This window comes from Alligator mississippiensis, chromosome 5, assembly GCF_030867095.1.
Source record: "Alligator mississippiensis isolate rAllMis1 chromosome 5, rAllMis1, whole genome shotgun sequence".
Taxonomy (NCBI): Eukaryota; Metazoa; Chordata; order Crocodylia; family Alligatoridae; genus Alligator; species Alligator mississippiensis.
Window position 1 is genome coordinate 183,541,753 of NC_081828.1, and position 16,865 is coordinate 183,558,617.

The window sequence follows — 16,865 nt, forward strand, 5'->3', positions numbered from 1 at the left end:
AGTCCAGTGGACTGCACCTACCCCAGATACCAGAGCTGTGCCTGCAGATGCTGTCCTCAGGATTGCTGTCGCTGTGGTGGCTCTCTCCTGCTCCTGACAGCCCCTATGCCAGTTGCTCCCATGCTCCCAGCAGTGCCCAGATGGATGTGGAGCCAAAGCTGCAACCTGACTTATCCCCTTCACTTTTGCCACACTCCCAGGGCCAGCGTGGAAGATGCTGCAGGAGCTGTCTCAGTAGTGAGACAGTGATGGGGAAAGAACAGGTGGTGGAAAGAGCATGACAGAGCAGGATTAGGTCCTGCCTTCACTGTTGTTATCTGGCAACAGCAAGATCAGTGGTTCTCAACCTTTTTAGCCTCAAAGCAGCCTTCCATATCTTTTCTGAATTTGAATTCTAGCTCAGTGACTCTCAACTGGGGTGCTGTGAAATTCAGCAAAGTTCTAAAGGGGTGCCTGGAGGCTGAAACATTTCAGAACCACTGTGTTAGATCAATAAAGTTGACCTCAGAATTGTGTATATCAGGGCCCATCAAGTAAGACACCAAAACTATATTTATGTAAGGAAGTCCTAAGAAATCTGTCTTTACTTTCTATATATTTACCTGCCAAAAGGCTCAAATCTAGATCAGGGCATCATTGTATTATTTGTAGTACAAAGATGCAAGGAAACATATTCCTGGCCAGCAGATTTTACAGTCTAATTAGTTATAGGATCTAGAACTTGGCCAGCCCGTCTACTCTGGGGTCTTATGAAACTGATCCAAGATTGTTTAAGGAATTAATTTTATACTGTCTTCCACCCCAACTCATCATATTCACTTCTCCAAAGTCAATGACAAGTGCCAACAAAGTGAAATAAAGACATTTTACTCCTGTTTTGCACAGATGTAAATGACAACACAGAGCACAAAGTAGTAGAGATTCAAGCCCATAAGGAGAATCCATGAATATGCCTCTTCCTTTCACACAGCAGGTACTTTATTTCTAGTGCTGTGATTTAGTTTAGGTTTATTTTTACATGGAGTTAGTGTAAAGGGTTTTTGAGGTTTGCCAGCAAGCTTCTGAGAAAGTTCTGTCTTCTGTACATATGTATTCTTAAAATCAACAGTTCTTTGTTCCACTGTGTAACAGAATCAGGGATTTAGGGGTGACCAAGATGTCCCCTGGTAGCCATACAGCTCTTGCCCTGCCCCTGCCCCTAAGGTATCCCTGCCTTTCCTTTCCTGCCATGCCTTTGATGGAATAATTGGAATGTGAAGAGAGAGGCTGCCCCCAGGGTTCCTAAATAAACTTTTGTCCATGTGTGGCCAGAGGGTCCTTTCCAAACCTTGCTACATGCAGTCTTAGCCCTCATTTCCTGTTGCCTTATGAGCTACTCATGGTCTCTGACCTTCCCTTGTAGCAACTTCCATGACTCATAGGGCTCCCTGTTACACACTGTATATTGTTTTGGTGATTGCCATGCAGGGTTAAGCAGTTAAATGAGTTGATCTCATGGAAGGCTTTGAAAATAGCATCCGTGGTGCACATATAGTATCCATGGTGCACATGGCAGCAACATGTACCCCAGGTAAGGTTGCTGGGGCCAGCACATTGCATGTGCCGGGATCTGTCCTGGACAAAAACCAGCAGCACAAATATGTAGCACAGCTGTCTGTCCAGCGGGAAACACATGCCTCTCCACATGCATGCTCATGGGGATGTGCCCCATGAGATTTCTTTGGTCCATTCCTCCAATTGTTGAAGTCTCTCTGAATCCTATTCCTATCCTCTCACATATCTACTACTCCCCACAGCTTGGTGTCATCTGCAGACTCACTGAGGGTGCAATCCATCCTATCTTCCAAGTCATTGAAGGAAATATTTAACAAAACTGGCCCCAGGACTGACCCCTGGGGCACTCCACTTGATACCAACAGCCAACTAGATATTGAGCCATTAATTACTACCCTCTGAGCTTAATGATCCAGCCAGTTTTCTATCCACTTTTACAGTCCATTCATCCAACCCATACTTCCTTAGCTTGCTTGTAGGAATATTGAAGGAGACCATATCAACAGCCTTGCTCAAGTCAAGTTATACCACATCCACTGGTCTTCCTGTATCCACAAAACTAGTCATCTCATCATAGAAGGCAATCAGGTTGGTCAAGTATGACTTGCTGTTGATGAATCCATGGTGACTGTTCCTAATCACCTTCTTCTTCTCCAAGTGCTTAGAAATGGATTTCTTGAGGAGCTGCTCTATGATTTTCCCAGGAACTGAGGTGAGGCTGACTTGTCTATAGTTCCTCCTCCTTCCCTGTCTTAAAGATAGGTGCTATATTTGCCCTTTTTCAATCATCAGTAACCTCTTCTAATTGCCATGAGTTTTCAAAGATGGCCAGTGGCTTTGCAGTCACATCAGCCAACTGCTTCAGCGCTCTCAGGTGCATCCCATCTGGCCTCAGGGACTTGTACATATCCAGATTTGCTAAATAGTCCTAACCTGTTCTTTAGCTACTGTTGACTGCTCACCTTCTCCCCAAACTGTGCTGCTAGGTGCAATAGTCTGGGAGCTGACCTTGTCTGTGAAGACTGAGGTGAAAAAGGCATTGAGTACTTCAGCCTTTTCTGCAACTTCTTTGGCTAGGTTGCCACCCCCATTTAGTAAAGGACCTGCACTTTCCCTGATCCTCCTCTTGTTGCTGACATACTTTTAGAAACTCTTCTAACCCTTTGTGTTCGTTGCTAACTGAAATTCCAGTTGTGCTTTTGTCTTCCTGATTTCATCCCTGCATGCCTGAACAATATTCTTGTACTCCTTTCCAGTTGTTGTCCAGGTTTCCACTTCTTATAAGCTTCTATTTTGTGTTAGTGCACCAAAGAGTTCCCTGCTTAGCCAAACTGGTCTTCTGCCATACTTTCTTTAAAGTACAGCTAACACTCCTGAACTCTTCTCCTCCTCAGACTGGCCTCCCAGGTGATCCTGCCCACCTGTTCCCTGAGTGAGTCAAAGTCTGCTTTTCTGAATTCCAGGGTCCTTATTCTTCTACTCTCCTTCCTTCCTGTCCTCAGGATCCTGAACTCAATCATTTCATGGTTGCTGCTGCCCAAATTGCCATCCACTTCCACATTCCTCACCAAGTCTTTCCCATTTGTGAGCAACAGGTCAAAAAGAGCACAGCCCCTAGTTGGCTGTTCTAGCACTTGCACCAGGAAGTTGTCCCCAACATTCTCCAAAAACTTTCTGGATTGCCTATGCACTGCCTTATTGCTGTTCCAGTATATGTCACGGTGATTGAAGTCCCTCATGAGAATCAGGGACTGTGGTTGGGAAACTTCTGCTAGCTGAATGATGAAAGCCTCATCCACCATCCACCACATCCTAGTCTAGTGGTGTATAGCAGACACCCACCACACCATCACCTGTGTTGCTTTCCATTGTGATCCTAACCCAGAGACTTTCAACAAACTTATTTCCAGTTTCATACTGAATGTCTGAGCAATTATACAGCCTTTTTACATAAAATGCAACTCCTCCTCCTCTTCTCCCCTGCTTGTCCTTCCTGACCAGTTTATACCCACCTATGACACTGCTTCAGTCATGTGAGCTATCCCACCAAGTCTCTGTTATTCCAATCACGTCAAAGTTCTGTGACTGTACAAAGACTTCCAGTTCTTCCTGCTTGTTTCCCAGGCTCCATGCATTCATGTACAGACACTTGAGGTAACTAGCTGATTGCCCCAGTTTCTCAGTTAAAATAAGAACACCTTCCCTGTTGCCCCCTCCTACTTGTGCTTCCTCTTGGTCACCCACTTATCCACTTCCTCCTAGTCACCCACTTACCCTGGTCAAGCCACTTTTCTCAGGGCTTTCATCTCCATCCACCAGAAAACTTAGTTTAAAGCCCTCATCACTAAGTTAGCTACCCTGTCTGAATATAGAATATATTAGAACTATTTATGTATGCCTTTAATTTGTGCCTTATCCAGGATCAGGAAGGAGCAACTAGTTTTTGAATATGTATGCTCTCACTGTCCCTGAGTACTTCCTGGACACAGTTAAAGACTTCCTTTACCAAGGAAGAGGACATTTTTAGTCAAAAAGGCTATCTTGATTCAATGGTGGAGTGAAAACAGTAATTAGAAAAAAAAACCCTAACTAGCACAAGCACATTACCAAACAGAGATGTCAAAACTTGTTGTATTGATACAGAAGAGGGAGTATTATTCAATAAGTAGTTCTGTTCCATTTTGTGAAGAAGCAGTATGATCTGTGTATCAGAAGATGTTTCAGTCCATTGGTTATATCCATAGAATGTTAGACCCTTACTTGGGATCAACGTTTTTAAATCAGTAGGCCTGGTAACCAAAGAATCCTCCAAAAGTTGACTAAGGACATGTCTGGCCTCCCGCTATACAGTACATTTTTAATGAAATGTGGAATACTGGGGACATTCCAGAAGACCCCAAGAATGCTAGTGTTGTAGAAGTGTTCAGAAAAGTGATGATTCTGCTAGCTGTAAACCAGTGTGTCTGACTTTATTCCAAGGAAAAGCTGATGTACAATTCAGTTGATAAAGAATAGGAATATTACTTGATGCCAGTCAATATGATTTTATGGAAAGCAGGTTTTGTCAAATTAACCTGACTGCATTCTTTGATGCAATTACAAGGTGAAACAATAACGGTAACTGTATAGACGGAATACACATAAGGCTGTATCCAGGTCTTCTTCACAGTTGCTTCGACAGGATTTGGGCACAAGTTAGGTATATGGTTCACATCTGGAATGTAGAATCTCATTTCTGCTTCCAGGACTGCTTATAAATTTATTTTAGACACTGGTTTAAAAACAGAAATTATCCTAAGATTACCATAGGGGCCAGAATTCAGTTTCCATCTCCCTGAGGAAGTGTCCTTGCTAAACTACATGCTTTCTTTCTGGTCTCATGAATCTCAGGCCATTGGTTGCCAGAGGGACAGCATCAACAGGGTAATGACAGAGGGTGCTCCCACCTAGTCTGTGCTACAACCTGGGAAATTCGATATGTGGGTTTGAGACCTGCCATGTTAAGAGGTCCTAGAGCCCAGGTCTCCTGTTCCCTGGAAAAGGGCTCTCTAATCACTAGCTATTATGCAAAAGATGAGAGATGTGGTACTATGTTCAAGAACACAAGATGTTTGAGAACTGCTGTATTTGGTCAGGTAAGACACCTTCTGGATATTCTGGATGCCAAGGCAATGAATAGGCTTCCTTTTCAGGCCTGAATCAATCAGGCTTGTAAATTATAAGAAGTGGAAGTTCAAATACATAAGATAGACAAGCATTTCTTGATAGCTACTTAAAGGTACATCCCAATTCAGCACCAAGGCACTCTGGATCATCTTCTGGAGGCAGATAACTCTCTTTATTGACCATATGGGGATCCTAGGTGTGTAACTCATTTTTGGTTCAAGGCACCACACTTTTTGGGGTTGCAACGCTAAAGAAGAGGTGCCTACAAGAACATTTTGAATCTGGGCCCATTCAAATTTTTGTAAGACCCTTGAATTATTACCACATGAGATTCTGATTAATACATTAGTATTCTATGGTGCTAACATACATTTACCTGATTAGGAATTGCCCAACGAGGGAGATCAAAAAGTGATTGCCACCAGGATCCTGTCACCAAATGAGAACTTTTCTAGTTAGGTTCACAAGAATTGGTACATACCTGATGCAACTAAATATTTTTCTCATAAAAGTAAATATCACTACTGAGAAAAATTACAAATGACACAGAGTGGTATTGTGAATAATTATGAAAGCAAGACAGCGGTTTGGGGTCACTTGGGTAAGCTGAGTGGCTTGGGTAAGCCAGGCCCATTCAAACAGAATGTGTTTTAATACATGCAAAGACAAAGTTACGTGTCATTTTTACATCTAGGAACATGAAATGCCACCCATAACTATAGGTACTGTCATGCCAGGTCATGAACAGCCAGGTCTGAGGGTCAACCAGGGTCAGAAGAAGTGACTAAGATCTGAAGGGAGTGTGCAGAGTCCAACTGTAGTGGAGCCAGGAAGCCAAAAAATCTTTTCGGGGAACCAAGTCAGAGACCCAGAGGGTCAGATAGAGCAGGGGGTTAGGAAGCCAGCCAGGTCTGGTATCCAAGAGATCAAACTAGAGTCAGGTTAGAGAGCCAAAGGGTCAGGCCAAACTCATGGTTTGTGTGCAAGCTGAGTTGGGTTGCCAGAAAATCCATCAGAGAGCCAGTGGAGGCACAAGCCAAGGGTGAGGCAGCCTGGATACAAGATTGAGCCTTGTTGCCTGGATTTTCCCCTTCCAGTACAGGGGTTTTATTAGAAAGGGTAAAGTCATCTGACCTTGGTTGGCCTATTTTGGGTGGGTGGCTTGGTGGCCCAGATATCAGGTTCTGACTACCTATACTTCTGCTCAGCTGAGAAGGTGGCAGACTGGGATAAGCAGCTGCACTTGATGGGCTGAGGCCCTGGGTTCAAGTACTGTATCCTGGAAAGCAATGACTTCAAAAATGATTTAGAGGTCATACTGGACAAGGTAAGCTGCTAGTTTAATGCTGTGGTAGAAAGGACTAGTACAGTCCTGGTTGGAGAGAGTAGAAAGTGAATTTCTGTGCAGTTGTGACACTGATGCTATAACATTGCATCTAGTTTTTGTGCCAGACTTTTCCAAAGCACGGTGAAAAATTGGGTAACAGGGGAATTCTGTGTGGGAGGAAAGCAACAAAAATTACTTAAGAAGTAGAAAAAATATCCTTGCAGTAGCAGACTTAGGTAAATCTGTTTATCAAAAAGGACTGAAGGATAGATATCTTCATTACAGTGTGCTAAGTACTTCTCAGGGAGAAAATATCAGGTACCAAACATCTCTTTAATCTAGAGGAGAATGGCATAATGGGAACCAGCAGCTGGAATCTGAAGCTAGTCATTTCTAACAAGTGCATTTTCTATTTATGAAATGTTTTTAACTGCTTTAACAAATTACAAAGGGAAACAGTGGACTCTCCATCTTCTGATATCTTGAGCTCAAGGCTGAATGCCTTTCTAGAGGATATCCTTTAGACAACACAAACTATGCTATAGTCAAGCAAATCATTTATCTCAGTGTCAGGGTGACTGGTGGAAACATAATAGAGATATATAGGAAATCAGACTAGTCTTTCTGACCTTAAACTCTGAATCTGTGAAATCTTTCTTCCTTCCTAAGAAAGAAAACTCTGAATTTTGAATGTTTAACTTGGCAACCCTAAATAATGTTCTTTTAACATTTACATTGTGAACGTGTCCACACAAGCAAGCACATGCCTGATGTGGTTTCTCAAAGCAGTTTGAGATGCTGTAGGAGGCATGCCACAAAATACAAAATGCTGACTGTGCTGCATATTTGCAGCATGGACTTCTCAGTTTGATACCAGGGAATTCCAGTATGAAAGAAAACACACTGGAAAAAAACAACGCAACTGGAGGCTGGGTCCTCCAAGGAGACACTTTAACACCCTGCCAGAGTGTCTCTATGCCTGCCACATGTCCCTGCTGCTCCAGCATGCTACCTCAGTTTGCTGGAGGAAATAGAAGTGGGGCATGACTGGCAGCAGTGGCTTGGCCCCAGAGACTTGGAGGTGGGGGGACTGTGGAGGTGTGGGGGGGACTGTGTGGGGTGGGGCAAATGTGTGCTGTGTGGGTATGGGGAAACTGTATGGGTGGGGGTGAGACTGTGTAGGAAGGGTGGATCCCCTGCCCACCCCACCACAGCACACAGCCCCCACCATCGGTGGCAGCAGCCAACAGTGGGCCCTTGGGGCACTCATGGCCTACTGCAGGCAGAGTCCCCCAGCAGCATGCAGCACCACCTGAGACCCAGGGGCTACAGATGGCACACAGAGCTAGCCCAGCCTGCTGGCACATGCCTTCAGGCAGAACCAGGCCAACTCCTGCTACCACCCAGGACTCCCAGCACTGCAGGCAAGAGCCATGCACCATTGGGCTGGGCCAGCTTCTCCCTCCATGTGGCCTGTGTGACATTGGGCAGGATTCACTCCAGCTTTCACATGGTGGGCATGTGGAGGCAGGCACTGGCCCAGCTCAATGTTGTGTGGCTCCTTTGGATGGCAGCAGAAGTCAGCCCACTTCTGCCTGAAGGTGCATACCATTGAGCTGGGTTCTGTGTGCCATGTATAGCCCCTGGGACTCAGGTGGAACCCCCACCCCTGCACAATCTATCTACAAACCCCACACCCCTACCCACAAACCCAGTACCCACAACCCCGCACAAAGCCACCCACAAATCTCAGACCTCCACCCACAAACCCCACACCCATGACCCCACACTCCCCATAAATCCCACACCTGTGAATCCCCACACAATCCACCCACAAACCCCTCCCCACAAACACCCCCACCCCTACACACCCCACCCACAACCCCTACACCCACCCACAACCTCCACAAACCCCACATCCATCCCCACACCCCTTCCCCACTCTCTCCTGCAAACCCCACATCCCCCCCACAAATCTCACACCCTGCATGCCCAGCCACCAGGATGGAACCTGCTGGCAGAGCCACAGCTACAGGAGCAATTGCAGCACTGCTCTATTCCCACATCGGTGCTGGGGCAGTCAGCCCCAGCCTGGAGGAGCTCCTGGTTCCAGGAACAATTTGGGGGTTGCCCAGCCCCAGGTGAGGACTTCACAGGAACAGCATGGGGATCACTGGGACCTGGGCACAGGCACAGGGAGCAGTACAGTAAAGGTGGCAGTCCTCAGAGCCACAGGTGGAACAGCTGCACTGGACCCATGTCCTAGTGCTGAGATGGAGCTGCTACCAGAAGGGAGCGAGTGGGGGGAAGGCAAGGTCTCTGGGTCAGGAGTGAGGGGCACTGGTGGGGCTATGGGTTGCAAGTGAGGGACAAGGACATGGGCAGGGGAAGGGCACTGGCATATCAGTGCTGCTTAGCACCACAAAGCAGCTATTGGACCAGCTGCAGCCATCCCCACATCCTGGTAAGCAAAGGGAGCAGGAGCAGCTCTGATTTTTCTATGACAAAAAATGTATAGATATTTAGAATTTATTCTATTATGATGACAGAGGCACTGATAGGCTTCCACATTGCTTTAAAGTTGTAAATATATCAATAAAACATTGCCCAACTTATCTCTCTCTATATATAGTGGGGTTTCATCTTAATCACAGAAGAACATAGATTTGGGGTATTTTAATGAGAGAATTTGGGGTTTCTTATCAGAGAATTAGCAATTTTTAAACAGGGAACACCAAGACTCCTGGCCATTTGGGGCAGAGGACACACTTCAACAGTTCAGAGCAGGCCACCACAATGTACACATATTCCAGACAATAGCTGCCCAGACAGCAAAGTAGGGGCAGTAAAAGAAATGGCAGCAATGGCACACAAATGGCAACTGTGCAGCCAAGGCCCGTTGTTAGCTGGCCCAGAGGTGCAGATGTCTCTGCTACAGTGCCCATACCACATCCCAGGTGGCTGTGTAGTCCCCACCCAGGTCTGCCAGACATGTAGCCATGGGACCACAGGTCCAAGGTTGCAGATGTTGTCGCAGGTGGGAGCAGGTCACAGCTAGTCAGCAGCCCCCATGGCCAGACTGCTGCAGTGGGTAGAGGAACACTCTAGCTTAGGGCTGCTTCAGCAGTTCAGTTGACACAAGGGGCAGTGTTCCCATATACCAAATGACTGGGCCTCAGAAGCTCCTAAAAGCAAGTAGCTCTGAGTTGCTTGCCAGGGCAGCTTTTTATACTGCTGGGGCCAGCACAGGTGCTGGCCTCAGCCTCTAGCTGCTCCTGTGTGAAGATCCAGGAGATGGGCAGGATCATTTGGCCCCAAGTAGCAAAACTTGCCCCTCACCAAAGTACATGTTCAGGCATGTGTATTGAGGCACAAATCTCTGTCACCAATTTGTGCCACTGCTACTTGAGCTGCTGCAAGCACACATGCCTGCATGTTTGGATATGCCCTGTGTGTAATACACATGAAAGTAAGTTCTCTCTGTATATCTACAACTAATGCACTCCCAAAATTATGTTAAAAGAATAATTGAAATTGACAAGTGAAGCACTCTGACAACTCAGGTGGCTGTTGAATAATATTTCTTTTCTCTTGTTCCTTTACAGTAAAAAGGATCATTGTGGGACTGGGTCAAGCAGAAGCCAAAACTGTGATGATATTGTGAGAGTTGGCAATTCTGGCAATGGTGTTCCCTTCTGAAGCTACCTGATTGTGCAAATAAAGCACGACAGATTTTTCCCTAGTATAACTGAAGTTATACCAGGGTTCAATTTGGCCCTAGAGGCCTAGATAATCGTGTCAAGTTTGGAATACATATATCGACTGAAAAGAACTAGTTTTTCCCTATGTTTAATTAAAAACTGTATGTTCCTCTGAATGGAGAGAGATGGTTAGCTGGGTTACTCTGAAGTCAGGCAGAAGATAGGATGGGGTGGCACCTTAGGCTAGGAACAGACATTCAAAAAGCCTGAATTGATTCAAGTTTGCAGGTTAGTCTAACCTAGCTAGGCTGAATCAGTTTGTAACTACACAGACATCCCAGAAATGCAGTGGCTCAGGCTAGAAGCCAGGGGGCGCTAGACCTGCCTTCCCTTCCCTTTTACAGTTCTGAGTTGAGGGGGGCATGGCCAAGCCCTGGCAAGACACTCTGATTAGGGAGGGGTCTCCCCCGCTTCCCAGCCAGCACAGCAGGGAATTGATAACAGTGTTTATCACCCCTAACTCAGTGTTTATCATCCCATTGAAAAAAACAACAGAGGGACCTTACCAGCTACCTGTTGATTCTGCCTTTATCCCTTCTGCCCCATCATGGACTGTAGCTAGCATGTGGTCTGCTAACTAATGCTGAGAGGTGTCTGTGTAAGGCAGAAGGGAGGTGAGGAGGAGGGGGAAACCAGGTAGATGGCTGCAGTCTCTGCTGACCTCCAGCCAGGGAGCAGAGGGGAGGGGCCAGCTCAGCTGTGGAGCAGAGAGCCCTGCCCAGCACAGGGAGCATGCTGGAATGCTGGGGGAGTCCAGTTTAACTTAAACCAGCAAGGGGTCTGGGACAGACATTTCATAAACCGGTTTGACCCAAATCAGTTAAGTCTGATACTACATTAAACCAGGTTTATCTCAAACTGGTTTCAGCCATGTTCAAACTGGTTTACTTGAACTTAACATCTGTTGTGTTACAGGTTTAAACCAGTTTCTGATCACTTAAACTGGTTTATGGGTAATGTCTATCCCTAACCTTAGAGACTATCTGGTTCAGAGAGTCATAAGCATTTTGTAGGGGGCAGCATACATGCCTTTCTGAATCAGTTAATCTCTAGGGGTGTCTGTACATATGCTCAGAGGTGGGATGGATGGCATTTTAATTAGAGTGGTTCTAGGCCCCCACATAGTTAAAAATGGCCACCGGATGTTTTATCTAAACCTCACTTAACAAGGTTTAGTTAAAGCACCTCACAGCCATTTAAAAATGTATGGGGGCTTAATATATATGACACTGCAGCAATATTGCAGCATTCTAATTAGAATGTGGAGCAGACTCAATTAACTGAATCAATTAATTGAGTCTGCTCCAATGCATCTGCTCCCATATGTTCTAATAATAATGCCAATGAGTATGTGGCCTAGGTGTCCCCCATGTGTTTTACTTGAAGCAAAATGAAGCATTAAAGCAAAATGGTAACAGAAGCCCAAATAGAGTCCAAGACCAAAGTGTGTAAAAGGAAGCCAGCCATGATACCTACCTGAATGACAGACACCTTGTAAATTGAGATTACATTCTTGCTTTTGAATTTATGGATTCATAGGTCAATTACGTCTCAGCACTAAGCTAACATACTCTCTTTCTCTCTTTCTCTCAGTTGTATGTAAATTCATTTACAAAGAGGAATTTTTGAGAGCGTGCTCTACTGATTCCAGCCTGAATCTCTAGGCACTTAAAGTAAAACAAACTGCAAATTTTGAGTCATTTAAAGGTTTTAGTGGCTTATTTGTGTTGGTTTGTTTTTGAATATACATTTGGTGAAGGGCTGTATTTCAAAAGGAAAGAAAGAACAAAGGTTGAGACAGACAGACTTTGTTTCTCTATTTCTTCCTCTCCTTTCCCAGATCACATGCATTCCTCTCCACTGGGTGGCCTGGACACTCCAGTCAGAAATGTATTTTGTTCTTACTGGAGCCAAAGAGTCCAAAGAGCCAAAGAGATGATGAGTCCCATATTTCAGGTACTGGTATAAAAAACCAGGGTGAATGATGACAGACTGTGCTGATACAGCTTTAGTTGTGCTCAATTTTTTTAATGCTTCTGGTTTCTTTTGGATATTTTCAATAAGCATTTTTGTTCCTTAGGTTTTGCCCCTAAAGTTAGTGAATTTTGTAAGAGCTTTTTAGGTTCAGCAATAAGTGCCCAGAAGCACTTGCATTCTCAGCTACAATTTCCAGAGTTTTCTGTCATTCCTTCCCAGCTTCATAGCTTGAAAGCATTCCTAGGTCTCCCTTTCTCACAAACTATGTTTTATCTCATTCCCAGATGTGTAGAAGAATGGAGAGGAAATCGTTGCCACATTAAGGTTACGACTCCCCAAGCACCAGGTTCCATTCTCCTTCAAAATGGTGGGTTTGATGGAAAGAAATAAATAGTATTCAAGCAATTCTTTTCAAGTTTCCTTTTGCTTATTTATCTCTTTGATTGATCTGACCTTGCAGGTATTTGGACCGGGTTGGGTGTCGGATTAACTCTCTTGCTGATCGAAATTGCAGTCATTGTCTTCTGTTTCCTTTCAAAAAGGAAAATGCCCAAAACGTAAGTGAAACCTTTTATTGTCTACAAAATTAGACACAAATGTGGCACAAAGAAATGGACAGCTGCCCAGTTTCTTTGGTTTTAACTTGTATCTCCCCTCAGTCTATTTGCCTGAACTATGCAGCTGTAAAACCCATAAAACCCAGTTTTGCAAGACAACTGACCTTAGTGGACCCCACACTGGAAACAGTGAAACACATCTCAATTGCTTAGAATACCTTAAGTGCAACACAGTGTGGTTATCCCTAAATTACAGGATTCATCAGAGCTCAGCAACACCATTATTTTTTTCACTTGATGGTTAAATGGGAAAACATAGGAGATGTCTGCGGTTTCTCAAAACCTCTGAGGCCAAATTCAATTCTTAGATGCAAACTCATGGCTCCTGTTAAAGACACTAGGCATTGTGTATACCTAAAGGAGCAGAATTTTGCTCTAGATGCTTTCTTAAGAGTTGCAAAACATTAAAGAAGTTTTCTTTCTGAAGCATTCCCCCTGTATGGGGAAATCAAATGGAATAGAATCACTTTTCCAATGGACCATTAGTATAGAAGAACTTAAAAGCTTTATTTATTTATATAGCTATAATTAAATAAAGAATAAAACAAGAATTGTGAAACCACTGATTTATGTGCTCCCTTTCCCCACTCACCCTGCTTTGCTCCTATCTCTTCCACCACTTCCCATAGACCCTCACCTTATGTATTAGTCTCTGAAGTAGCCACCCTGCCCTCCCTTCTGCCTGATTTCAGATTAACTCATTGAGATAGGCATAAGTTTTAGTCCATGAAAGCCTACTTCATGAATTCATAGCATCTGATGAAGCAAGCTGCCACTTATGAAAATTCATGCCTCTCTGAATGAATTAGTCTCTAAGGTGCCACCCTGCCTAACCTTCTGTCTTATGTTTATATTTAATAGCTTATGCACTACTGATTTAAATTGTGTAGTTTTCTGAGCTGCTGTCTTGCCTATAAAGTGTATCGTGCTGTTAGTGTTGTGGAAATAGAAACTAATGTGGTTCCTCATGTTTTCTCATGCCAATATATACAATGTCTTCTAAACGGAAACATTAAAAATATGCAAAAGTAGATGAGAGAAAGTAATGCAGTTTTTATAATGTTATGAAGGAAGATCTTTTTAGCTAGTAATTCACTCTTTCAGATTGTTTGACAAATAATTCTTAAACTTACAGTTCAATGATAGGACTTTTGGAGTTACCTTAGCAACACTCTGCCTTATCTGTTCATCTTCCCATAACCAGAGGCGTAATGTGCTGCCTGAGTGCCCTGGGTGGCAGTGATGCACAAGTGGGACAGCATTGGCTGTGTAGTCGTTTCTATTCCTTTGTCCCCACCACTTCCCAGTCACCACCCAGGTTTAGTGCCCAGGTCACTCCCACCAGTTATAGTACTGCTCTCAGACCTACACTCTGTTTCCAAACATCATTGGAAAACTGTGTAAACCTCTGGACTCAAAGTGGCTTATAAGCAGGGATCCCGGTTTTCCCTGATAAAATTGCAAATTCTCTGGTAAAACCCCCAAACACTATGATTAAAATAAAAGACCCCACACAGCCCCCACAGCCCTGCTGGTGCCCCTCACTCACCCCCCGCCTCCCCCTACAGCCCCATGGCCCTGCTAGTGCCCCATATCCCCACCCATAACCCCCTGCCACCACCCCCCCCCCGCCCTGCCAGAAAGGCCCTCAGCTGCCAGGGCTATTTTGTCAGGGACCAAGGTCCACAAGCTCCTGGCCCTGGCAGGAGGCCACAGCTGCTGCAGTGGAGCAGACCATGGACCCTGGCTCTCTCCTTCCCCCCCACCCTACCCCAATGCCTCCTCCCTACCTGCTGTAGGCTCCAGCAGGGGTGGGGCCAGCTCCCTGCTGCTGTGCACGCTCTTGGGGGCGGGGGGACCTGTGCCCCCTGGATCTGTGCATGGGGGCAGCTCTGGGGGGCAAGCTGCTTGCCACTGTGAGTTCCTCACTGCCCTGGTGATGTGTCCTTCGCATGTGGAATGGCACAACCCTGCACCACTTCCCCCCACTGCCTCTGTGCATGGAGGACCCATCGCCAAGGCAGCAGGGTGGGAGCCCAAGCCCACAGTGGGCAGCTTGCACCCACATCTGGGGGGCATGGGTCCCCCCTGCCCTGATGCTGTCCTGGTGATGTGTCCTCTGTGCATAGGGCTGCAGTGAATGACACAACCCCACGCCGCTTCCCACACTGCCCCTGTGCATGGTGGACCCATTGTGAAGGCAGCATGGAGCTCACAGTGGCAAGGAGATCCCTGTGTGGCTCCGCTGTTCCCTGCAGTGCAGGTCGCAGATACTGGGCTGCGAAGGCCCCAGGAGAGGGCAGCAGGGTGGGAGCCTGAACCTGCAGCAGGCAGCCTGCCCCCACCCCCACCCCACACATAGGTCTGGGGGGCATGGGTTCCTCCTGCCCCCAAGAGTTTGCATGCAGCAGCAGGAAACCAGCTCCACCCCTACCCTCTCAACTAACTGCCCGCAGTCCTGTCCCATTCCCTGCCAGGGCCCTTCAGCCACACATTGCAGGCCCGATTCCCAAGCCCTACACACCTCCTGGCTGGGCAGGATCCCTAGCCCCAGCCCTGCTCAACTTGCCCCCTCCCTGCCTATGGGGGACTCAATCCCCACCCAGTTTACCTCCAGGAGGTGCTCTCCAGGCTGCCTGCAGCCATGTGCATTAGCACTTGTATGAAAATTACTGGACTGTCACCCACTTCTTCTCCAGTTTTCCAGCCTGCATTGACATCATTTAAGTGGTGATACGATACCACAGCTTGTTTTCACTATGAAGATTTGTGTTAACTTTTTGTGTAGTGATATGATTTTTCACAAAAGTGTTAGAGAGAGGAAGAGCTTCTATCCTTAGAAATGGACTGATTCCATAGTCTTTATGCAATATGATTTTGGCTTGAACGAATAAGGCACAATTTGGTTTCCCAGTCATATATTTCTATTGGATTACATATGATCTGCTTTTTCCTTACTACTGTGAGACTTCCCCCTACCCATTCAGACATTTGCAGCTGGTCTTTCCTAAGCACCTCTGTAATCCCCCTGTCTTACAATACTTTAAAAATTATTCTGAATCCATTAAAATCTCAAGAGCAATGGCATAGGGCATGCTATGAATTAGTTAGTGACACAACCTTAGTATCTGGAGACTAACTGCAAATGATGGAGAAAGTCTGTTTCATCAGAAAACCATCTTACAGGGAATACGAGCAAGCTTGTGACACCTGCTGGCTTAAAGCTATGACTTGCATAATGAAAAATCCTTTATTTAATTGTATCATTCTTCTCCTTTGGAGGGAACATTGACAATGCTGAAAAAAATCTCCATAATCCCTTTTCCAGGCACTGGAAAACCCCATCACAGAATGTTCCCTTTTCCCCTTGTTATTTTTACCACAATTCTGCATGATAAAAATGTAATTCCCAGATGGAAGTATAAAAATAGTCTATGACTGAATGATTGAAAATAAATACATGTCCGTATTTGTTTACTAATGGATCAAAGCAGCCAACCCCATGACTCTGTATAGCATTGCAGTGAAAGCATTCAGCCTATGGCAATGAATTCTGGGCTTGCAGTTAGCCTATGCAACTTCTGTGTAGAAATGCCAGAAATCAGAGGGCACTTGACCATTTATCTAAAGATAATGTGTTCTGGCTCTGAGCAAAAAGACTGATGGCTCTTTCAGTAGCAGCTGTCCTCTTTGATTGTGTCAAAGCAGCAAGGCATCGTGATGGCTTCCATTTCATTGCAGCTGTCTACCCAAACTTGAATTTCTCTCCAGGATAAAAAAGTAAACATTAAGAAGCAGTTTTTTCATCCTCATTAGCCAAATTCATTTTCTGCCGTCTGCAGTACTGTTTGTGAGAGGAAGGATGACAGAAGGGAAGAGGTGTACTGTTGTGGTTACAACAATAGAAGAGAGTCAACGGACATGTATCTCTTGTTTGTAAGCTGTTTTAGCAACCAGTTGCTT

General features: G+C 45.4%; 1 protein-coding gene across 1 annotated transcript in view; it reads left to right on the forward strand.

The window, feature by feature from the left end:
- The window catches only part of MALRD1 (MAM and LDL receptor class A domain containing 1), a 516,028-nt gene that overhangs the window by 486,210 nt on the left and 12,953 nt on the right, over positions 1-16,865 (forward strand). The window contains exons 36-37 of the mRNA XM_059729363.1: positions 12,570-12,652; positions 12,746-12,842. Of these exons, the coding sequence (XP_059585346.1) occupies positions 12,570-12,652; positions 12,746-12,842 (180 nt within the window). The remainder of the gene's footprint in view (positions 1-12,569; positions 12,653-12,745; positions 12,843-16,865) is intronic.